Source organism: Sorghum bicolor, chromosome 1 (assembly GCF_000003195.3).
Source record: "Sorghum bicolor cultivar BTx623 chromosome 1, Sorghum_bicolor_NCBIv3, whole genome shotgun sequence".
NCBI classification, from domain to species: domain Eukaryota; kingdom Viridiplantae; phylum Streptophyta; class Magnoliopsida; order Poales; family Poaceae; genus Sorghum; species Sorghum bicolor.
In genome coordinates, this window is record NC_012870.2 from 60953699 (window position 1) to 60978260 (window position 24562).

At 45.7% G+C, this 24562-nt stretch overlaps 3 protein-coding genes across 4 annotated transcripts; 1 reads left to right on the forward strand and 2 right to left on the reverse strand.

The window, feature by feature from the left end:
* Positions 306–2297, reverse strand: LOC8063187. The gene is made up of 2 exons (XM_002467589.2): positions 1799–2297; positions 306–1304 (listed from the first exon to the last, which is right to left on the reverse strand). The coding sequence occupies exons 1-2, from the start codon at positions 2132–2134 to the stop codon at positions 543–545; spliced, it is 1098 nt and encodes a 365-aa protein (XP_002467634.1). The 5' UTR covers positions 2135–2297; the 3' UTR covers positions 306–542.
* On the reverse strand, positions 6391–17174 carry LOC8063188 (mitochondrial inner membrane protein OXA1). The gene is made up of 9 exons (XM_002467590.2): positions 16652–17174; positions 16463–16553; positions 15236–15277; positions 15066–15124; positions 14640–14715; positions 14429–14560; positions 13883–13990; positions 7342–7396; positions 6391–7241 (listed from the first exon to the last, which is right to left on the reverse strand). The coding sequence occupies exons 1-9, from the start codon at positions 17098–17100 to the stop codon at positions 6991–6993; spliced, it is 1263 nt and encodes a 420-aa protein (XP_002467635.1). The 5' UTR covers positions 17101–17174; the 3' UTR covers positions 6391–6990.
* LOC8063189 (actin-depolymerizing factor 10) lies at positions 17398–19283 on the forward strand. Of its 2 annotated transcripts, none has more exons than XM_002465003.2 (3): positions 17398–17610; positions 17874–18142; positions 18851–19283. In XM_002465003.2, exons 1-3 carry the CDS (start codon positions 17575–17577, stop codon positions 19005–19007), a joined length of 462 nt encoding a protein of 153 aa, XP_002465048.1. In that variant the 5' UTR covers positions 17398–17574; the 3' UTR covers positions 19008–19283. The 2 variants fall into 2 exon arrangements, with proteins under 2 accessions (XP_002465048.1, XP_021304133.1); XM_021448458.1 differs by lacking the exon at positions 17398–17610 and adding an exon at positions 17621–17750.

Consider the following 24562-nt stretch of genomic DNA (forward strand, 5'->3'; position numbering starts at 1 on the left):
TTGTCACAATATTTTAGACAGCCCAACATTTATGATGTCGTATGTCATCTCATAAATTTGATTTTCTCACAAAAAAAATCTCGTGCATTTGATTTTCTCAAAAAAAAAAAGTCTCGACTTTAATACTCAATTTTGACAAGGGGAATGAAATGAAAAATCTCACTAGGCGGTAGATTGGAACAAATAAAATATAGTTTCGTGGATTAAATTGAGTTGAAATTTTATTGACGCCGTCATTAAGCAGCTGACAAAGTGATTTTTTCTAAGGTTGTAAAATAGGCTTATATATATATTCTAAAAAACAATGAAAAAGAACGGTATACTATTACTCTGTTGAAGAATTTTCATTTTTCAGGTGCTTAATTGCAGCAAATTTTACAAAAGAAATAAAGAATAAAATCTAAATGTCCCATTTATCATGAGTCACATGATCAAATACAGTAATACTGTATTACTGTACTTTGCATCGTTCTAAAGCTAGCAAGCAAGGCCTCGTTTCTGTACTTCATTCGTCGATGCTACCACGGCTTTGCGGCGGCTGACTAACCGAAGAGTGTCCGGAGAACGGTGTCCCCGAGTCCGGGGACGGCGGACAGGAAGTGTCCGGTGCCGGGGAGCTCGTGGTAGTTCACCCACGGGAGGCTGCCAGCGACGTGGCGCTGCAGGACGACCGGGACGAGGCCGTCCTCGTCGCCCTGCCACAGGTGGACGGGGCACGTCGGCTCCGGCAGCGCCATGGGGTCGAACTCCCACCTGCCGAACATCACCGTCATGTCCCTGTAGTAGGACTCGTGGATGCCCTGCTGCGTGGCGGCGTCCCGCTTCCTCCGCAGCGTGCCGTCGGCGGCGAGCGCGGCGCGGGTCTCGGCGTCGCGCCTGTTGGGGAGGTGCGTGGTGTTGTCGACGACGGTGGAGGTGGGCAGCCACCCCTGACGCATCCACCAGTGGAGCAGCCCCGGCGCGTGGTGCGACACGCGCAGCGCCCACTGGTCCCCCCGCGCCTGCCGCGCGTACGCCGCCGCCGAGGCCTCCGCGGGGAGCCCCGGCCACCAGTAGTTGACCACGGGCGCCAGCATGGCGGCGCCCGCCAGCCGGTGCGGGATGTGCCGGAGCGCGCCCCACACGGCGTGGCAGCCCAGGGAGACCCCCACGGCGTAGAACTTGTCGCCGAGGCCCAGCGCGTCCGCCAGCTCCTCCATGTCCAGCGCCGCGCTCCGCACGGACCGGGCAGGGTTCGGGTCGCTCTCGCCGTACCCGGCCCGGTCGAACGCCACCATGTACACGCCCAGCTCCTCCGCCACTTCCTGCATTTTTTTTTTTGGTTACAAGAAAGCGTTTGTTTTGTTCAGCACGATGCACGGTAAAAATGAATCAAACGGTAGATGTGAATATGTATTGTTTGTAGTTCTTTTTTTTTTGTTGAATTTGAATTGTTCGTAGTTCTGACTTTTTATTGTTCTTGTTTTTGGTGACGTTATGATGGCAGAAGTATGCTGACATATAGTGCAATGGATCAACGGACAGCTGGGACAGCTGTTTACTTAATTTTCTCCGCGTTCGGATGACAGCTACTAGGAATTCCAGTTCGTGGTAGTGTGCTGGGCGACGTGGTCTCCAATCACATATAGAGCATTTGTATAGCTTTATTAGTAAAGAGACACATTCTACATTTTTTTTTGTAAATACAATAAAATATAAAAAAGAAACAAATAAACAAATGTTTCTTTGAAACGTTCATCAAGGTGACGGAGTCGCCTTGTTTCCCTGAAACAAATGATGCTATGGCTGCTAAGCTAACCTGTGAGGCGCGGAGGCTGTCGAGGCGCGAGCCGGAGAAGCCGTGGGAGAAGACGATCCTGTAGCGCGCGGCCTCCCTGGGCACGCCGGACTCCTCGTAGGCGAGGTGGCGGCCGTCGCGGAGGCGCACCCGGCGCGCCGTCACGGGCGGGCCACCGGGGGAGCCGCACACCCGCGGCGGCGGCGGCGGCTGCAGCGCGGCCCGGCACAGCCACTCGCCCAGCTGCCCCACCGTGCCCATCGGGTCCACCAGCAGCCCGTCGTCGTCGTCGCCCTTCCCACGCTTGCCGCCGCCGCAGCCGAGCGCTTGCGTCGACGCCCACAGCAGCCGCTCCATTGTTGTTGGTCCGACGGATTGGGGCGGCCGGGGATGCTGCTGCGTAGGAAGCTTGGCAATGGCACTGCAGGCGGCCGGCGGGGTGGGTCGAAGGACGAGGCCGGGAGGAGTGGTAGGTGGGCAGCAAGCGCCCCGCGCGCCGGTGTTATTTATCGGGGGCGCTCGCGTAGACGTGTAGTGTAGTGTGGCATGTGGACGTGGTCGCCTGGATGGCTTCCGGTTCCGGACGACTCGGCTTTTGTTTGGCCTTTTCTTTTTTTATTATTTTATTCGCCGGGGACGACGCGGTTTTAGGGGAGTATGGTGGCGCGCCGGCGAGGCGAGGCGGCGAACGCGTCGGTGGCCGTCGGATGATGGGGCCAGGGGCGACGCCGAGCTTCGTGCTGGCTGGCCAGCTGCTGCACGAGCACGGATGCACCTGCACTGCACACCGGACGGTTTTTTTTTTATTAGCTCAGAGCACAAGTGCAGGCTGAGGGAACAAGCAAGGCTGACCTGACCCATGACTGCTGATTTGGATGTAATAATGTGTACGGTTCCCTTTCCCCGTTAATTTTACTTCCACAGTAGTATTACTCTATTGCGCTTTTCTTGAACGAGTCACGAGGGGGCCTTCGCGGGCCGGCGTTCCGAGATACCTGTATATTTCCTGGTCTCTCGAAATCATAGACTACTTTTTTCGTTCTATTTTTTATTGTTTATAAGACCCACAAGTACATCTAGATTCAAAACTAAAAAATGTCACTGACAATTTCACTATTTTTAATTGTTTTAATATAATAGATTTAATTATACTATTGAATAATATTATAAATATATAAGTAGTGAAGTTGTAATTTACAGGACCATGTCATATCAAATTGTGTCTTATAAAATAATGGAGCGAATAAATAATAAAAGATATCATATATTTGGTTATCTCTTTTCTATTCTAGGGCCTTGTTTAGTTTCAAATTTTTTTGCAAAATATGAATAGTAATACTTTCGTTTGCATTTGACAAATATTGTCCAATTATAGACCAACTAGGCTCAAAAGATTCGTCTTGTCAATTCCGACCAAACTATGTAATTAGTTTTTATTTTTATCTATATTTAATACTTCATGCATACGTCTAAAGATTCGATGTGACGGAGAATCTGAAAAATTTTGTAAAATTTTTGGAGAACTAAGGCTAGTCCCATTTCTCAGCAAATAAAGTTGCTAAAAACTGGTAGCAACGGTTAACACACTTATGGCTTGGCCACACCAAACATTGACCAACTGCTACGGGCTCGGCAGATTCTGGCAGTTGTGCCGAATCTGCTGGTGCCACGACAAAGGTCAAAGCAGGGTCACGGTACGTAGTATAGCTAGTTCTTTTTTGTAAACATCCAATTCTTGAGACATGCAAGTTGCTTGAATAAGTACGATATACATAGTTTTTTTTTGCATATAAGATGGTCATTTGTGTACCTTTAGACTTCAGTATATATATAAGCTTGTAATAAGCTTAAACATTAGATGTATTTACTTTTTTTTGTGCAGACTGATGTTTCTTCTTAAAAAAGTTTAAAGATGGAATTATTTTTCAATTATATAAAAATTACTCCATAAGTACAATGGGATATTGCATGCAGATGGTGCCACTTGTCGCGGGCACAATTACATCAGGCACCACTACATTTAGCATTTTGGCGTTCTATATATACTTCTTGTTTCACTTTCGGTCACACATAAAAAGCCACAACCTAACTGTGTCCTCAATATCTCTCAAACAAAGCGTGTCCTCAATAATGGGTCATAGAATCCTATTCCACAACAATGAATACTAAGGGCTCCTAGATAGCCTAATCCTCAGAGGAAGAGACCTACAGGGCACTCCTCTCACTAGTCCATGTTACCATTTGAATAATGCACCTTGGGCTAAAATTGGCTTATGGTTCTCTTTTTTTGTCCACAGCTCATTGATCCACAGTGCTCTAAAAAACCTCTCGCACTTTGTGTGTTTTTTAAACGTTCTTGAGTTATCATTGGAGTCTAGATTTCCTCATGTACGTAATTTAAAAGGACTAGCTAGCATGTAGCTAGGGAGGGAGGTTGGAGGTTGAATAGATGAATCTGAAAAATTATAAAATGCGGAAACCTTTAGAATAGAAGTTTTAAATTTCTCAAAAAATCCCAAATCAGAGTATAAAACCCCTCTAAGGTACACACAGTGTAATACAAATACTAAACAAGCATAAGAGCCACACGCCTGCAAAACAAAGTGACCTAATACGGTTACAGAATCGGCGCAAATGGAAGCTTTAAATGAAAACCGTGAAGATAAAATCACAAAGTTGAGATTATAATTAAACTATGCAACGGGGCTCAAACACCAAATTCTATAATTTTAAAGCTTGTATTTCATTTATCCCGCTGGTGATCTCATCTAACATTTGTCTCGCAGGTGCTATACGAAAAGTTGAGCTAGGCCTTTCTATGTTGCTGCAGACTCCTCGTAGTGACGCAAAATAGAATTATGTTTTTGTAAAAAAAAGAAAAGAAAATGCTTTTCTTTGGAAAAAATAAAAATAAAAATGCTAAATCAAGAATTTTGCAATGCTTTAGATTCCTCTCGCGCACGAATTCCCCATGAATCCTGATTTCGCCTTCAATCGCATCAAAGCTTGAGGAAGATCCAAAACACGAACGAATTAGTGATGGCTCGCTGTGATCCCCTGAATTCTGGTCGCATCCTCTGTCACCCCTAGGGTGATGCGGCCAAAGACAGCCAGGCTCAGGCAGTGCAATTGGATTTATAACAGCATGTTTACTTGACTGATAAATCATGACTTAAAAGTATTATTCGTTGAAAGAAAAATAATACTAAATGACTAATATATTCGGCAAATAAAACTCAAGCATTGTCTAGACCGCGTGAGAGTTAGTATACCACACGAAATCCGAAGCACCATGGAGCCAGACCACGGGAAAACAAAACTGAGGCCTTATTTAGTTTATTTTTTTTAAAAAAAATTCCTCATCATATCGAATCTTTGGATGCATGCGTGAAACATTTAAAATAGATAAAAATCTAATTGCACTGTAATTTGTGAGACGGATCTTTTGAACCTAGTTAATCTATAGTTAAACAATAATTACCAAATACAAACGAGAGTACTCCAATAACCAAACTCAAAAAATTTCGCGAACTAGGCCTAAGGTTTGTTTCTCCCGGACGCAGCTTGCTCAGGCCCGCCTTGTTCGTTTGGTTGATAAGTTATGGCAGAAAGTACTATTGCTGATTTATTGTGAGAAAAAAATACTGCTGAATGGCTGGCAGATTCGGTTGATAAGCCGAAAGTACTGTTGCTGATTTATTGTGAGAAACACAGCTGAATGACTGGCAGATTCGGCTGATAAGCCCAAACCCGCACCTGCACATGTGGTGGGTAGAGGTGACTAACGTGTGGGCCCTACAACATAAAACAGATAAACAAACAATTTTTGAATTTATCTGTCGAATTTTTTGTCAGTTATTCAACAGTATTTTTTCATTACTATTCAACAGTATTTTTTATTATAATAAATCAGCGAACAATACTTTTAGTTATGTCTTTTTTAGCCAGGCGAACAGGCTAACACATCTACACAGGCTAGGTCTAACAAATACAAGTTCACCAAACAAAAGAAGTTGCACCGATCTGCCCTTACCTAGGATCTACTTATCCGTCCAGCTCACTCAAGACAAGCAAATAGGCCCTAGAGTCCCCGATGAGTGTAGTGGAGATTAATGGTGACGCACTCCATGAACTCAGAAGGGGGACTCTTCTGTCATCTCGATCACCACTCATGACTCACCTGCTCAGCAGTGGCTTTGCGGGCACCGTTGCGTCACGGCCGCTGCCCAGTGTTTGGCACGGCTAGCTAGCTGTAAATCGAAGCTGTCTCCACGCGCAAAATTCCTCGCGTCGTCGTTTCGTTTGGTGCAGCTAGGCTTTGCGGGCAACGTTGCTGGTTGCTGCACGACCGCCGCCCAGTGTTTTGGCACGTCTAGCTGTAAATCGTGGCTGTCTCCGTATCCAAACGCGCAAACACACTCCTCGCGTCGTCGTCTGGTGCAGCTCCTCCGGCTCGGCTGCTGAAGCTGCCAACGGAGCCGTACTGCCAGAGTGCCGCCAAACAGGCCGGCAAGACTTGCAACAGTCTCGCTTTAACTGCTTCACGAAATAATGCAGAGTAGGTGGAACCAACGTATTTTTAACACACTAGTTTATTATACACATCGCAGCCATCGCTCAAGAATTCAAGTAAATGATATTTTAGGGTAGTTTAGTACATACAAACTCAACATTTATTCAGGCCACAAATTCTGCACAGCTCACTTTTACATCCTGACTCGGCCATTATATGCAGAATCATGTGCACACATGCAAGCACAAGACGCAGGTACTCTGATGATCAAAGTATCTAAAACCATACTGCATTTTGCATCTGCTGCTGGAAGCATGTGAATACAATGAAATATCATTTTAACCTCCTAGCCAATTGCTACAAAATGTCAAATGGCGCCTCAAAAGTTGTTGGGGGCTGACTGTCCCTGAACTTCAACATATCTTTCATACCAATCCTTGGGAGATGAACCCCAATGCCCAATGTTTTAACTATCATACAAGTATCTGGAATACATTTGTGTATAATCAACTATGAAACTAAGTCAAAATTTATGTTGCTTATTTCACCCCAAAAAATGAAATCAACAGCAGCCGAAAACTATAAAGATAGCTTCCTAATGCGAAACCTGACTTTTGGGACCATATCAGGACAAATCAAATATCCATCATTCCAATGGTCAAAGTACAGCTTGCTCATTTGGGGCATAGATGCCCAAAATTTACCTCTGTTTCCGAGATTTACCCCTGGATTTCACTTTCTTTTCAAGATTTTTTACCTTATAGCCAAGAGCAGCAGCATCAGGTTGGCCCAGACCAGATTGCTGGGCTCCTGCGATTGCTACCGGTGACTCTGCGGCTGGTATTGCCTTAGATCCACCAAACATATTGAAGATTGGCTTTGCCGTGAGCGAAGGCTGAGCTTCCAAAGCAGGAAGATTAAACCACTTCCTCACAGCTGGCCGCCGGATAACTGACGAAAAGAAATGATGGGACACAAATTATCAACTATTAGACCATGAAAGAGAACACGAGATCCTACAGACTGAGCCAAAGTCTGGGATCATACTCACCAATACCATATAACAGGGTGAATATGTTTGATGTGATCCAGTAACAGAAAATTGCCTGGAAAAAAGAAAAAATAATTAGGGCTACTGAGGAAACGAGTGCATCACATATATTACACCAAAATATGAAGACTAGTTGGAATAAACAATGTTACTGCTTTGACCTCTAGGCTTCAAGACTAGTTTAGTGCCCTATGCAGACTAATAACATGCATCTTTGTAAATTTCGTGTACACATCAAAATTCAGAATCCAATCAAACCCTAAGAAAAAATAATAATTATAAAGTGCTTGTAAGTTGTGACTAATATGACCTTCCATCCTGTTTTCTTAGTATCTCGGAGCTACAACAAAGTTATCTTCTAACACAGAGCTAAACACCAACAATATTACAGGGCCCACTATAAGGGTAACAGGGCTTAGGCGTTACCAATACAATGTAGTGATCCATAATAGGGTTTCAGAGTATAGCAAAGGCAGGTGGGGCTATTGCAGCATTAGCCATTTTATGTGTCAACAGCCAGCCAGCCCTTCCTCATTAGCTAGAGATATAGGATCAATTAGGGACCATCCATGCTGTTTTCATAGTACCTTGGAGCTACAATAAAGTTATCTTCTAACACAAAGCTTAATATTACAGGGTCCACTATAAGGGTAGCAGGACTTTGGCTCTACCAATACAACGTAGTGATCCATAATAGGGTTTTAGAGTATAGCAATGGCAGGTGGGGCTATTCCAGTATTAGCCATATTATGTGTCAGCCAGCCAGCCCTTCCTCATTAGCTAGATATGTAGGATAAAGTAGGGATATATGAATAAATACGATTTGTTAGAGCACTTCCAGGACTCCACCTAAATTAGATCTATTTTGTCATAGAATGGCAGGGAAAGGGGTGCAGAAAAAAAAAAGGTGCTAAGCATGCAACCATGAATTGAGGGACAAAGAGTCATTGAGGGTACTTGTCAAAAAAAAAAGAGTCATTTAGGGTGCCATTAAATTTAGGAGGTTGAATAAGGAAACTGTTGAAGGAAGTTTTTTTCGGGTACACCTTAATTTTGATTATATGGGGTTGAATAGGAGCATTCTTCAAAATTCACATAGGATCAGATTGGGCCCTCCTTAGGGCCAATTTGGTAGGAATCCCCTAAAAGGGCTTCAGCTCCGGCTCCTCGTGTGGAGCAGCTTCTCTAGTGGAGCTGAAACTGTTTGGCAAAAACAGCTCCAGTGACAATTTTGTAACAATTTGTGTCAAGTTTGTGAGGACTGAGGAGGGGGCAGGAGAAGCCACATTTTCACGGCTCCAGGCTCCTTTCAAGGAACCGCTTTTTAGATGGCCATTTGGTATGACTCCGCAGCAAGAGCCGCAACAAGCCGGAGCCGTGCCAAAGAGACTGTTAGCAATCAAGGGATTCTCTATATAAAGCGAGGTGATGTATAAGGGAAGGAGGCAGCGGAGAAGAATTAATCCCTAGTCTCCAAAATAGTCTAGTCTCCCATGAAGCCAATTCCACACGGCTATCTTCCTGGCAGTGTTTATGTTAGAAGAGTCAAGGACCTATTGGGCCTTAGCCCATTAGGGTTAATTAGTCGCTTGCTTAGGGGTCAAGTAAGTCTTGCTTGTAAGTCAAGTAAACCTCTCTATATAAAGAGAGGAGATATATCAATAGAAGGAAATCCCTTCTCTCTTGCCGGCCGTGGGCAGAGCCCCGCGGCCGGCGTTCCTAGCGCCCAAAACCCTAGCCTCCTCTCTTGTTCTCACAGCCACCATCCTGTGAACAGTACCCGCGGGCACTGTAGCGCGGGTACTGTTCACGCCATCAGCCACCGCCGCTCCTTCGATCCCAATCCATCTCCCTTGATCCCCAGCAGCCACACAACATCTGGTATCAGAGATCATGGCTTCTTCCGGGACCACAGCCCCTGGCGTTCCGCCCTCCACAAGAGCCCCGCCCGGCGCCAGCGCGGTCGTGACAACCTCCGCCGGCGCCCTGATCACTGCCACCACGCCGCCGCCGGCTGCGTCCTCCACACCGCCAGCCCCAATGCTGGCCATCCCTTCCGACGCGCTTACGGCCTTCACAAGCGCCATCCAGGGCCTCCAGAACCAGATGGCCCTCATGAGCTTCCAGATGGGCGATCTGGCCACGCGTGTGTCGGCCCTGGACGGTCGGGATCTGCCTACAGCCGAGCAGTTCCCACAGCTGCCGATGTCAAGCGCGGGTCATCTTCCCTCGCTTCAGGCACCATCCTTACCGCTGGGCGTGCATCCATCTGCCCCGGTTCCCATCCAGCAGCCATGGATGCTGGTGCACACGATGGCAAGCACCCCGGCGGCCACGACAACGGTTGCTCCAGCACCCTCCACCAGCGCTGTTGTCCTCCCCGGTGTATCAACCATCCAGCATCCATTCACCGATGGGATCTTCTATAGGGGTGCCAGCTTCCAGCAGGTCCGAGATGAGGGCGAGATGCTGCAGCCGACCGAGCAGCTGATGGCGACGGAGCTGACAGGGAAGATGCTTCGCTGCCAGGTGTCGGCGGCAGTGCAGCTGCAAGCTGCTGTGCGTGGCCTCCTTGCACGTCGGCGGGTGCAGAAGATGCGCGATCTGCCGCTGATTCAGCCCTGCACCTATTTGCAGCTCCACCATGTGGAGGACTGCGATCTCATCCGCTGCGTCGGGGATTTTCAGAATGTGGTTCCGCCCACGGGCAGCGTGCATGCTGTTTTTCCCGCGGGTGGTGTACTCAAAGTCTTCGGCGTCGGCAGTTGGAAGCCCTATGCTCTTCTATGTGCGGTGCAGACCAGCAGCCGTCCAGCAAGGAGAAGGCATGGTGTCATCGGTGGGAGCGCACTGCCTAGCGCCGCCAGATTCCGCCACCGACCACCGCGAGGGCGCCTTCGCTGGTCCCTGTTGCGACCACTTCCTGGAGGCCACACACAAGCACGTATTTCATCCAGATGGTCTCCATGGGATCCAGGTGGATGGTGTCCGCCTTATGTGCAGGGGTTAAAATTATTTCTAGTTGAGAATAATAAAACAAGCCGAGATGTAAAAAGCTTGTTTTTAGGTGTTATGTTTGTGTCTTGCGGAGTCATTCTTAGTGTCGTCGTTAAGTTGCAGCTCGAGGACGAGCTGCATGTCCAGGTGGGGTGTAGTGTTAGAAGAGTCAAGGACCTATTGGGCCTTAGCCCATTAGGGTTAATTAGTCGCTTGCTTAGGGGTCAAGTAAGTCTTGCTTGTAAGTCAAGTAAACCTCTCTATATAGAGGAGATATATCAATCTAATCAAGCAAGAGATTAGAAGGAAATCCCTTCTCTCTTGCCGGCCGTGGGCAGAGCCCCGCGGCCGGCGTTCCTAGCGCCCAAAACCCTAGCCTCCTCTCTTGTTCTCACAGCCACCATCCTGTGAACAGTACCCGCGGGCACGGTAGCGTGGGTACTGTTCACGCCATCAGCCGCCGCCGCTCCTTCGATCCCAATCCATCTCCCTTGATCCCCAGCAGCCACACAACAGTTTACCCTTGATGAACTACAGTTCATAAAATCTGGTATCAGATTGCATTGGTTTCAATCCAATCTCGTGGGCTTCTGCTGCCACCAACCTATCAATTACGGATGTATGTGTCAGCATGTTGGCTGGCTGTGCAAAAATACAAGACTTGATTGGGAAGTCAAAGGAGAGGAGGGGCATGAATGCTAGGCACCTACAGGCGGCAGTGTGGATGCCTGGCGAGGCGTCAAGTACGGGCAACAAACTAGTGGTATATGGTATTGCCTTGGCCTATGCCACAATCTTCCATTGTGGAAACAAAGACACTTATGTCCTCAACAGGTCCGATGACACTCACCAAAATTGGATGGTGTGTCGTGGCAAGCAACTCCAGGCTTGGTGAGCTGGATGTGTTACCGGCACCCCGTTCCCTGTGCATACACAAGACAGGTGCCACAGGATCCGTCTACGACCACAACACCATGCATCCTCGCGCACAACTCCATCACAACAACCTCTTCTTTGACATTCTGTAGGCCTTGATTGCTGGCCAAGTTGATTCACTGGCTCTTGTGTCACATCACCAGACCTGTAACATCACATCTGCACCAGCATATCACCCCACACCCCTGCTCTTTGCTAGTAGCATTGTGCGTACATGGACATTGTGCTAGATAGAGGCAACCAGGTTTGCTGAATTTCCATGGGATCCAGGATATGCGTACTGCACACATGCATCAATTCTGATTTCTCACCTTAGAAGTAAATAAAATAAGCCGAGATGTAACTACAGTTCAATGGGGGAGTGTTATGGGGTGTCAGCCCTTCCTCATTATAACAGAGATCTAGGATCAATCAGGGATTCGATTAGATATGATTTGTTAGGGTTTGATTGGACCATCCTTAGCGATCAAGGAATCCTCTCTATATAAAGGTGAGTGATGTATCAAGGGAAGGAGACAATGAAGAACCCAAGTCTCAGCTATCTTCCTAGTGGTGTTTACACCTAATGAACTAGGGTTCATAACAAGCAGGAACTATAGCAGCGGTCCATGTACCTTGTATCCTGTATCGGATATGGATCCATGGATCCAAGGCAGATACGTATGAGCGAAGTATCCGTGAAAAACAAATATGAGTAATTCTGGATATTGGTCCATAGTTCTGGGCTTCCCCGATACATCACGCTGATATGCCCGACGCACCAGAAGGGTAGCATCGGTTATGAGCCACCCGCTCTACCTAACCCAATATGTCTGCCGCAACATGTCACGACGCTGCAGCAGCAACCAGAGTCCAGAGAGCACCACCATCACCTGCTGGTGACGAGTCATTGGTCCAGAGAGCACCACCATCACCTGCTGGTGACGAGTCGCTAGCGAGCCATGGCGAGTTCCTCCCCTTCTCCAGCCCTTCAATTTTCTTCTCTTGCTCACCCAATGTAAACGGCTTAGATGCACTCTGCACGTTGAGTGAACTACACCTACCATCGTCCCACTTATGCTTTCGTGCTCGTTCGCATAAAAGGTTTAACCCAAGGATGGTGGGATGGACTCTAGAAGCCTTATATGTTGGTCTAACCCACCCTAACCACCAAGGTGGGACTAAACCCTCCACGACATCTCATTAACATGCACATGGACCACTATGGGCCAAATTCCAAAATGGGCCGGATGTCACATAGACCCCCCCCCCCCCCTCCCTCCCTCCTCAAAGGGCAGAGGACCCTGTGGTGGAGGCATGAAGGTGGTGGCAGACGTTCCCACACACTCACGCATGTGCCTGCTGCCTACAGCACCAGCCAGTGGTAAGTCTTCCCTAGTGTTGCCAGTGATGACTCTTCTTACTTTTTCTCCCTCCTGATCTTTCTTCCCCTCCTGACGTGGCTGCGGTGGCTCTCAGCGGCAAACAACTGCTGCTGCTCCTTGTTGATGTGTCCCTTTCAGATCAGTACGCAGAAAGGCTCTCCAGTGCCTAGAGCTGATGGCTGATCTCTGTTTCTGTCTCAATAAAGCTAAGATCTTTCATGTATTCACACATCTATGACATAATTTTTAGAAAAAAGAAATAGTAAAATGTATCCACTATGCCACGTATTAGTTTTTTAAAACAAAAAATGGCGTATCTGTATCAGCCAGATACCGACACACATATCTGTATCCATATCCATGCTGCATAGGCGGTGGTTCCGGCCAGTATCTAAAGATTGTAGCTGATATTGTGGTGGTAGTTTAGTTAGTAGTAACATCACATGATGGATTCGCAAATAAAATTGGAATATGTGTCAGGCTAAGATAATTTTTATGGTAATTTATGCTCAACATTACACATTAGTATTCGGTAAAAAAAATTTCTACATGTAAATGTCAAAAATGGGAGTATTTTCATATTATATTACGCAAATACGGTGTCCCTTATCTACATTTTAGAAAATATGCTATGTAATATTACCTTGCACGAGACAACTTGTCCTATAGTCATTTAATTTATCAACACATTGTCTTCTAAGCCACAATACATATAGTAAACCTGTTAACATTCAAAGAATTTAAACCTTTGAAACCATAGGCCTAACAAACTTCACAGGGAATCTTGCTAAAAATATCTCTCTGTCCCAAGAGGAATACAATCTTAGAAATTCTCAGACAGATTAGTTGACAGTGAAATAATGCATGCTCCTAATCTCTACTCATTCCCATGCATTGGAAGGCTTGTTAGCCTAGGTAACTAATGTTGCATGCGAATTCCAAAGGAAATAAAGTCCACCAAAAATGTTGCATGCATGGCTTTAAAGATAGCCCCTACCTACCTAGGATTGCATTCTTTGTGGAACAAAATTTGAATGCTAGAACTGCATAACATTTTGGATGGAGCATGTCTACCCAAGTATCTGTCACTTGAGATTTTTAGTGGCAACATATTCCTACCTTAAGTCTTCCAATATTGGTTGTCAACACATTACCGGTAATGCGATTCATTGAGTCATCTCAAATAAGATTAAATTAATGTAAAAATACCAAGAAAATATCAGCAAGTAGCAATATCATCATACCTTAGCAAAATTCATTGTAAATGGGACTGTCAAAACTGCCATTCCTCTAGAAAATGTCTTCATTTTACCGGCCATAGGATTTCCCTCCATTCCTTCTTGCAAATTAAGCTGCAATAGCATAATTTTTTATTCGGTTTGACTGCAGAATCAATAAACAGAAATAGAAAAGAGCAGATGATTCAGGTAGAAAAACTAGGTCGAAAGTATAAGAAAATTTGTACAGGAGCAGAATAGTTTACTAGATCCATGGACAAGCACAGTGTAGTTACCCGGGTGAGTTTAATAAGCGAATGCATACATGCTTATGGGGACAGATGGTGGTGAATTCTGGTCTAGATTAAAAAAAACATACATGACATGAATAATTGAATATATGACCATCAATGACTGCTTGTGTGGATTTCCATTTTATAGGTGGAGATACTTTTATTCCAGTAAAGAAATAAGCATCCAAGAATGAAATAGAGGTAGAGCAAATTAAATGCACAATGCCAAAAGGGCAACCATAAAACTGAATCAAGAATTCAAGATAGACAAAGTGCACACCTCCACTGTGACCAAGAAGGTCAGTCCTGTTAACACAGGCAACACGTAAAGAGAATCTGGAGTCGTCAGGTCAGTAAACCACAATGCTCCACCTCCTTTGAATGAAGGTACTTTCTCAACCATGTTTGATATCTACAATTGGTAGTGCATTAAAATACCACTAAAGAAAGCAAGGTGCAAGAAAGAATTGAGTGGATAAAAAAAAACTCACGGCAAAGTAAAAGCTCATGAACATTGGCCCTTGGATCAGGAGTCCTTTCATTGGAGTAAAAGGACTAACACCATGTCTAAAGGGGAGGCAGAAAAAACAAAATAAGTTGGAGAAACTGAAGCAAAGAGCAATATTTCAAATGCATGACACACAACAATGAAGGAAAATGGTATATTGCAAGCTTCAATGTTTGATTGTTTCATGCAATTCAATGAAAAGTGCATAATATGAGTAATAGACTAGGAAGTGAGCTCTCCCACATTTAAAACCTAGTCATTCGCAAAAGGAAAGAAAAATAACGAACAGAATGCATTAGCAAGAAAAAGGTTATTTAACAGATATTGAGTTTATGAAGAGAGTATATTAACAAGAAAATAACATTGCCACTAAAATAATAAAACTAATAGCCTACTAAAGATCACATACTTTTTGAACAGCGCTTTCATTTTAGCTTGTCCCTCCTGCGCTGATTTTGGATCCATACTCTACAGGATATAAACTTGAAAGGTTAAAGCATAGCCACAAGATGCGCTTGACTGACAATAGTTAGTTGGTATATATAGTATACTATGGATAAGCTAAGAACAATGTCTCACATTCATCTGGTCTTTAATGGCTTCCATCTCTGGATTTATTGCCTGCAAAAATGTAAGTTTGAAAGAAGCAAAGAATCATCTGGAAGTTGGAACATTATGAAGGAAGTATGAAGCTCATTGCGCATATAACATAAGAAAAGTAAGGAGACAAATACAGTGATCAAATGTAAAATTGTACAAATGATTTCTGGAATACCATCTATGCAAATAAGTCAAGCTTGCTGCTAGAATCCTGGAATTGGAACCAGGGCACCATTTTTAAAAACAAGGTATTTGAATTCTGACTTCACCATTTATTTTTTAAATAGAGTTCCATTATTTAAATAGAGTTCCAATCAATTCACATTATTTTTTATCATGAATCAAACGCCACCAGGATATAGTTTTTTTTTATTTGTTCAATATTAATGCTACAAAAAAATAACTACAGAAAATACTGTCACCATACATTTTTTTTCAATAAACACGGCCTTACTTTTATATAGCTAACCAGAATACATACAACTCGTCAAAGCTAGGATTTTTGAGTGGCAGCAAGTGCGGAATCACATACATGAGAACCAAGGAGCAATACACAGCAGTAATGAGTAAGTACTTCTTTTTCTTCCACGTGTAGTGATAAGTATATGAACTATCAAAAATCCAAACATCTAAGAACCCATGAGCATTCTAAAAGAGCATGGTGCTTGGGTCTAGTCTTTGAACCAATACCGTTGAGCACAAGCAACTGTCCAGCTACATGCTCAGCTGCTTATCTTATGTGTTGGTCTGTAGGCAATACAGAGGTTGCTCTTTCCTGAATGACACAACTCACATGCAGCATAGCAGGTTCTGTTATTTGATGAAAACACAGCCAAACTTTAGTTGCAGAGTCAGTTTGAGCACAAATGCTCTACCACTATGCTTAAGATTTTATATATTAGAATAACTGAGAAAGAAGCACATAGAAGTCTTGATGCCGCAAGGTGGACCAACAGCTTGCACACTGCAACTCCCTTGTTCAGAATTGATGAGGGTAACACTAACCATTTGCATAGCACAAGAACAACAGCTGTGCCCATGGGTGTTTGCAAAGCATTTTCGTTTGTAAATAACAGAACTTCATGTTTCTAACATTAGAGCCATCCTCCAAAATGAATTCACGAGAAGGTTTTGAGCCACACATAACACTAAATTCAGCAAACATGCAACAACGAGCTTAGCAGAATCGCATTAGGGGCACTTTACTCTTAGCTTCGTCGTGGCCTTCAACTGGTTCACAAGCAACGGGATCGTGGCGCTCCGGATAATAAGCGTTGTCAGTGCGATGCACGCCCACCTGACCACACACCGTAGAAGAGGCCAAGAGGTAGCTCATCAAGCAGACGACCCAAGTGAGCAGATCACGAACCTTACAGCTAAACCCTCAAAGCTCACCAGTTGAGCCCGGTAAAGGTATGGATGGCGTCGATAATGTGCTGAAGTGCGGCAACCGGGGGGAACGAGTCGGCAGCCGCGGCGGCTACCTCTCCCGGGAACGGCGCCGGCACTGACGCCGCCGCCTCCGCTGCATCTGCAAGGACGCCCGCGGCATCGACCTCGGCGGCTGGTGCGTCCTCGAGGTTGGGGGCGGGGGCTGAGGACGAGGACGAGAAGCTGCGGCGGGTTGATCCCGCGAGGTGGAGCGAGAAAGGGAGGAAGCCTAGGGTTTGGGCCGCTCGAGAACGTTGCTGGAGCGGGGCGTGAAGTGGTGGGAGCGGCGGCGAGGGGCTCGCTTGCTCGTCGTGGGAGTGGGAGGTAAGCGCGTGCGGGACGCAGGGATGGACGCGGCGGGTGAGGTGGTGAGAGAGCCGGGTGGCGATGCTCCTCCTTGCGGCGAACGCCATGGCTGGGCTGGTGCGTGGCGGCGCGCAGAGGGAGGCGACGCGGGGCCGCGGCTGTGCTGTTCACGACGACGACGGCGCGGGAGCGTGACGGCCCGAAGCGTCCGCGAGTCCAACAAGCATGGGCTCAGTGATGGGCCGTCTGGCGCAGGATTGGTTGGGCCGGACTTGTCACAAAACAGTGGGCTTTTGAGGCCCATTCCGGATCGGCATTTGGGAGGATGGGAGATGGACGGTCGCGTCTCGCGCGTGAGTGTACGCGCTGACGGAGATGAAAGCGAGATTTGAGTGGACGCGGCGGGCCGCCGCGCACGGATCCCATGATCCCATCAATGCCCTTCATCGATTCCAAGCTCTGCGAGAAAAGCTAATAAAATAATCGGACCCCATCATCTCCTTGGGCCGTGTGATCCCCCCCTCCTCCGCCGCCCTCGGATCAGCGCCACCGCGCCGGAAGACCGGGATCGTGACGGCCACATGGACATGGTTACGGCGGCCGCCGCGTTGCCATGGGTGAGTCCCCATGCCTCATCTCCTCTACTATTAACACCACCCGCCGCCCCGCCCCTGCTTTCCTTGCTCGCGCTTCAGGTAGGATACATATCAGAGCATCCGTTCGGCCGGCCATGGAGGTTCTTGGGTTCGCGGCAATGGTCGTTTGCTTCCTTATTACTTTCAGTGCTCCCGACCTGGGCAAGCTAGCGGGGGAAGGGGATATGTTGTCTGTTCATGTTGGGCTCACGGGGGCATGGTTCTTCTTGGTTGCTTTTGTTCAGGGAGGCGGTTCCCCGGCGTGGATCGACGTGCCGGAGCGGAGCAAGAGCGCGTTCATGGAGCTGAAGCGGAGGAAGGTCCACCGGTACGTGATCTTCAAGATCGACGACAGGAGGGAGGAGATCGTCGTCGAGAAGACCGGCGCGCCCGGGGAGAGCTACGACGACTTCACGGCGTCGTTGCCGGCCGATGACTGCCGGTACGCCGTCTACGACCTGGATTTCGTCAGCGACGACAACTGCCGGAAAAGCAAGATTTTCTTCATCTCCTGGTCTGTGCTTTCTTTCCCACCTCTTCTTTTCTTGTCTGCGCATCTGATTTGCTGAATGGCAATGTTCTGAATTGATATATCCAATGGCCATATGCTCTGTTCATGCATTACTGCTACGCAGCAGTCGTGAGTGGTTCCGTCGAGACTTGAGAAGGATGTCTCCGTTTTTTTAAGAGCTTGGCTAAAAGTACTGGTCTTTGATTTATCATGAAAGAAAAAAAAGACTTGACAAGCGAACGGATAGTCCTATGGCTAAACACAAGGTTTGGTTAACAGGAGCTTAGATCTTGGCCCTGGCTGACAGCAGCTGTTACATTTGTTCTGAATTTGTGAGATCATGTCATCATGATCTGTCCAATGTGGTTAGAATGTAGTTATAACATGTTTCAACCTCATTTCCAGTGCACATTTGTGCTGAGAGCAGACTCGTTGCAAAACGGCACTTTCTGCTTGGACAGTTGAATAGGTACCGGATTGGAAAGCAATTCATGTTTGTTGTTTTCATCAGTAAGTAAAGGTATGCTATGAATTCGTGACAAGTGCCAACGAGAGATTAGTTGTATTGTATAGCAGTCATATTTCTCATGTTGTCAAACTGATTTTTTGTTTCAGTATGACTGGGTACTAAGTGGATATATGATGGAATCATCATTTCACAGTTACATTATTATAGCACGCGCGTGTTAACGGTGTCTCCTTTCTGTGCAGGTCTCCTTCAGATTCTCGCATCCGTGCCAAGACCATATATGCAGTGTCAAGGAACCAATTCCGTCATGAGCTTGATGGGGTGCACTTTGAGATCCAAGCCACCGACCCTGATGACATGGATCTGGAAGTTCTCAGGGGCCGTGCTAACAGAACCTGATTTCACTAGCGAGCAACCAAAATGCGGCTCGGGGGTCGCTGATCTGAGGCATGATGTAGAAGTAGGCTGCCGATCACACCCGAGCTTGCAATGTTTTTTCTCTTTCTTTGTTTTTGGAGGTATATAGGACCTCCGTGATGTTTGTCTAACTAGACTAGATAGGTTCCCTCTAATATGATTTGGAACCTGTCCTTGTTTTATAATTGTCTATGTAGTATCTATATGTTGCTGCGATGAATGGATATTATGGATTAATGAAATGATGCACGTGATGAATGCATTCGCATAAAAAGAATTGTGAAATGATAAACAAACTTAAAAATTCCAAAGATAAGGAATTGTTAGTTTTCACATTACTTGCGAAATACAGGTTGTTTCTTTGGACTTTTTTTTTGACAAATTTTCTTTGGACTTTGGAGCATGGTAATTTAAATAACAGCCTTGAAATTAAAGAACCCCTGAGAATTTACTAAACGTGGTACCTGTGCTTATCCTATTGTAGAGAAATAATGATTTGCAAAGATTGATAGCTAATGAAATTGGAAAAAGTCTACTTACCCCTCTTGAAGTATTGACATGTGTCTAACCTAGGCTCCCAACTACAAAATCGGGTATTGAACACTCTAAAATTTGACAAACCAGGCAAGGAACTCCCTGAGACGGTTTGGGAGGGTGGTTTCGCCGACGTGGTGTCCAGCGTATTGACACAGTGGCGCATGCGATGCCATGCTAGGGGTGGATGTGGCTATCTGGTGGGTCCCACATGTCAGGCAGGCTATCCCCTCAAATACTCCATCGCCTCCCCTGCTTCGCTGATGGTTTTCTGGTTTCTGTGAATGTAATCTGAACATGTTATGGTCTGAACACACAAGAATTCATTTTGGACAAACAATTTCCTTGCAGCAGGCATATTACACATAAAAGCATCATCCCAGTAGATATATTACACATAAAAGCATCATCCCAGCATCTATATTACACACAAAAGCATCATCCCAACAGTGTGATTGTATCACAAACAGAAGCATCATTCCAGCAGGTATTAAAAAAGCATTCTAGTGCCCAAAAGAGTGTTTTTTGTGTGTAGCCACCACATCCTAGAAGTTATCCCCAAACAGCAGGTGCTGCATTCTCCCTCTTCCTGACCGACTTCCTCCCTGTCTACCTATACTTGGTCTTGCTTGGCTGGATGAAACTTGGTTGGCACCTTGTGAAGATCCTCCTGGTGTAGCATGGCTTGCTCGTGCATGGCTTGATGTTGCAACTTGGCTTGGGGCAGCTTGGCTCCTCCTTGCAGTTTGGCTCTCAGGACCATCTTGGCTTGAGCTTGCAGCTTGGCTTGGTCTTTCTTGGCTTCTTGGTGGCTGGCTTGGTCCCAAGTGGACAGAAGTTGGTGGCCTTGGTCCCTGTGTAAACACATATGTCTTAGGCAATGTAATAGTGTCATCCAATGTCATGCACAACTATAATATTACCTTGGATGAGGTAGATTTGTTCCTCTTAGCACTTGGATCAGCATCCTGTTACCTCTATGCTTCTCTTTTAATTTTCTGTTTTGGCCCTTTTTATATGAGCATTTATCTTTTTACTAGCTTCCGGGGTTTTAGGACACCTCCTGGCATTATGATCATCTTTTCCACATAATCTGCACTTCATTTTGATCCCTACTCTACTCAACTTTTTTCCTTTAGCTTGTTCTCCTTCCCTTCTTTCTGTCTTGGGACTACCTGGCATCTTCACATAATGTGGTGGCTCAGGTCTTGGCATGTCTGATATTGGCCAGTTTCTAGGTCCTTCTATTGGCTGCAGAATATGAGCATAAATCCTCTTGTAAGCTTCAACAGAGTAGCATGGCGCAATGAAGTCATCCAATTTTCTTGATGCCTTGTAAATGCAACTGATAGCATGACAACATGGGAGCCCTCACAGCTGCTAGTATCTGCAAGTGCAAGTGCCCTGATCCAAGTTGACTACATACTTCTTGTCTTCCTTTTCTTGGACCTCAAAGCCATCAGATCCATTCCAACACATTCTTCCCTTTACCTACCTCAAATTCAGAGCTTCCATCAGATGAAGCCAACACATTCTTCCCTTTACCTGCCTCAAATTCATGTTCAACATCATCAGCAACACCAACTGTTGGCTTGGAAGGAGACTTATAGAAAGCACAGAATGATCTATAATCCTTATCATCCATCCAAGACATGCTAGCCCCTGCATTTGCATCCTCTGCACTGTCTGCACTGCCTGCACTGTGTGTAGATGCTTCATCACCTGCATTGCCCCATCACCTTCATCCTCTGGCAGCAACACTTCAACTGCCTCAACATCAAGATCATCATCATCATTTGCTGCCCATATCTCTTAGTCATCTACAACCAACTCAATCTCCACATTCTCAGTATACATGTCCACTACTAAACCTTCTGGATACGTACCAGTTGCAGTGTGAGTCTCTAGCATGACCTAACAAGAGGCATCATCAACCAACAACACCAGACATGACATCATATCCATGTGTGGCTTCAACCAATACAACCTAATGACATGGTTAGTCCTATAATGATCTTCCAGATATCCCTTGATCTCAAAATATGATAGCTTGTCCACATCAATCCAAGATTAAGCTATATCTCCACCCAAATAATACACATTTTCCCTACTGTCTCAAACCAACCCTAATAATGAAACCTTATGCATATCATGTCCAGGTTCGCCATCCTGAGGCGTGACAACGACAAAAAGAGCATCACAAACTCCATCATTCTAGTGAAACAACAACCTTTAACAAAAACCCTAACCCCTAAATACCATGAAAAACATCAACCCAGTGACATCGCGTGAGAAAAGCACACGCCTTTACCATTCATTCTTCATGAACTCAACTCTAATGCCACTAAACCAAACAAATGCAGACCCACTACCCCATTCAAGGGCTTTGAACTCTTTACCCAGAAAACCTGAGTTCCTCCAATCCCGGTAACCATCCATGAAATCATCGCTCCTACTAATTGAGCCAAGGAGGACAGTACACGCACCTGGAGGAGAAGCTCGAAGTCGAACACTACTACCCGCCGCAGATCATCTCCGCCTCGCCCGTGTCGCACAAGAGAGCCGCGCTGTAGGGGGGAAGAGGAACAGTCGCGGGCGCCAGCCGGAGAGGGAGAGAAATAGGGGAGGCGACAGAGTATTTGAGGGGGGTTGCCTGACATGTGGGACCCATATGCCAGCCACCTCCACCACCCCTCGTCTGCGCCACTGTGTCAATACCGGTGACACGCTAGACGCCACGTCGGCGAAACCGCCCCGGGGGTTCGTTGCATGGTTTTCCAAATTTTAGAGTGTAGGTTACCTGGTTTTGTAGTTGGGGTCTAGTTAGACACAGGTCAATACTTCAGGGGGGTAGTAGACTTTTTCCAATAAAATTCAATAGTTGGCGAAATTGATAAGTTGTGAGTACCCATGTGCCATACATAGCGAAGGCCAATGATCAAGCTAATATTGTGAAGACCAATATGGAGAAAACCAATATTCGCGGAAGGTTAATAATTACACAAAAACCAATACTATATATGAATACTAAAATAATTTGGCTATAATCTTGTATGTACAAAACTATTTTGCTATAGAGATGTGTTAGCTAAAAAGGGTGAGAAATATTTGAAGTAGTGTTATCTTGCATGTTAGAGAGGCGAAAATCTAAGACGAAATATGAGAGCCCCTCAATAGGAGTGTAGATAGATAGATGTTTATGTTTATGCTAATAAATATTTTATATGCCAAAGTAAAGAATCCATGGAGGATGGATTTCAAGGATAATTCCATAGGTAAACCTGGATGGAGAGGTTGGCACTTGTAAAATACTCTCTTTGTCTCAAAATATAAAGCATGCACACATTTCAAAAAATCAAACTTTGTTACTTTTTACCAATAATTAGTTTCGTAAAATAAAAAATTTACAACATAATAGTGGAATCATTGGATTTATGTTTAGAAAATTTTCTAATAATACTTTTGCCATTGTCATAAATTATATATATAAGAGGAATTAATGATGAAAGTGTGATCTTAAAAATTGTACCAAATCAAATCCTATCTTCTATTTTGTGATAGAGGGAGTATAAACATTATGTTCCTTATTTGATGATGAGCTGTTAAAAGCAGATCTCCAAGGCATAAGCGAAATAATGAATAGATGGATGTAATCTACTCATTATGTAGATGGATGTTAAAAGTAGAAAACAAGGAATAATTTTGAAAACTATGACAAAGAACTTTTTCTGCTGGTGGAATCTTTTGATTGAACAGGATTAATGAATCAAACTTCCGCGAGGTTAGTGCCCACATTATCTCTACTATAATGGACCAATCAAAATCATTCTAGATCCACCAAAGAAAACGTCCCCCGCTGAGAGCCACAAGCATTGTGTACCCAGAAAAATACACACAAAAAATTGTCTCTATTGAAATCAAAGGCTACAAAACCACCCAAACCCAATCCAATGGTTGTGGATGAAAGTTTGATGCAAGCCCCTTGCTCCGTGCTTTCGACCTCGCAGAGCAGCCTGGTCGGGGTTCGAGGATCACGGAATAAAAAAAAGACGAATAGGCGTGCTAGGGAGGACACGACGTCAACCTCCTCCACGCCTCAACCTCCTCCACCACGCCGCAACCTCCGCCACCGCCGCGACGCAAGCACGAGATCCCCGTAACACCGAGCGCGTCGACGACGGGCAGCCACGTCTCCTCCGTGACCTGTTGCCTCCTGCCCTCCTCCACGCCTCAACCTCCTCCACCACGCCGTAACCTCCGCCACCGCCGCGACGCAAGCACGAGATCCCTGTAACACCGAGCGCGTCGACGACGGGCAGCCACGGGCACGGTGCGGGCGCGGCGTTCCTGGCGCGGATGGCGTTCCAAGCGGCCCCGGCGACCCTACGCGCGAGCGGGGGTGCGGGCGTGGCGGCTCTGGCCACATCGAAGTAGGCGAGAGGTGCGGGCACGGCAGCTGCGGCCACCCCAGCGTGGGCATGGGTCTCGGCAACAAAAGGCGCCAGCGGCGGGTCAGGTGGATGCCGTAGGCAGGCTAGCAGCGCGGCGTTGTGAGCCGGACGTAACCCCTTCGAATGCTTCTTGATGTGGATCTACCGCGTGCTCTTCTCAGGGTAGGCCAGGATACTATCTATTTTTCTGCATTATTGCTTCGGATCATTTATCATTCTTTTAATTATTTCCATTATCGTCAAAGTTGGATTAATTTTGCAGGATCTGTTTTCTGAGTGGCACTACTATAAGCGTTGATTTGTTTGATGCTAGCTCCATTCAGCCAAAATAAAAGTTTTGCCATGCATCCTTATTTCTTTCATAATTTGCACAAGTAAGATTTACTATTTTTCTACTAACTAAATTGCTGCCAACTGCCAGACAAGCATGTTATTATTCGCCCATATATATTAACCATACACAAACAGTGCTAAAAAAGGGTGCTCTCAGGATCAAAATAAAATTTTACAACCTTTTACAAGGAATCAAACTTCAATTTTAAATTCAGAAGC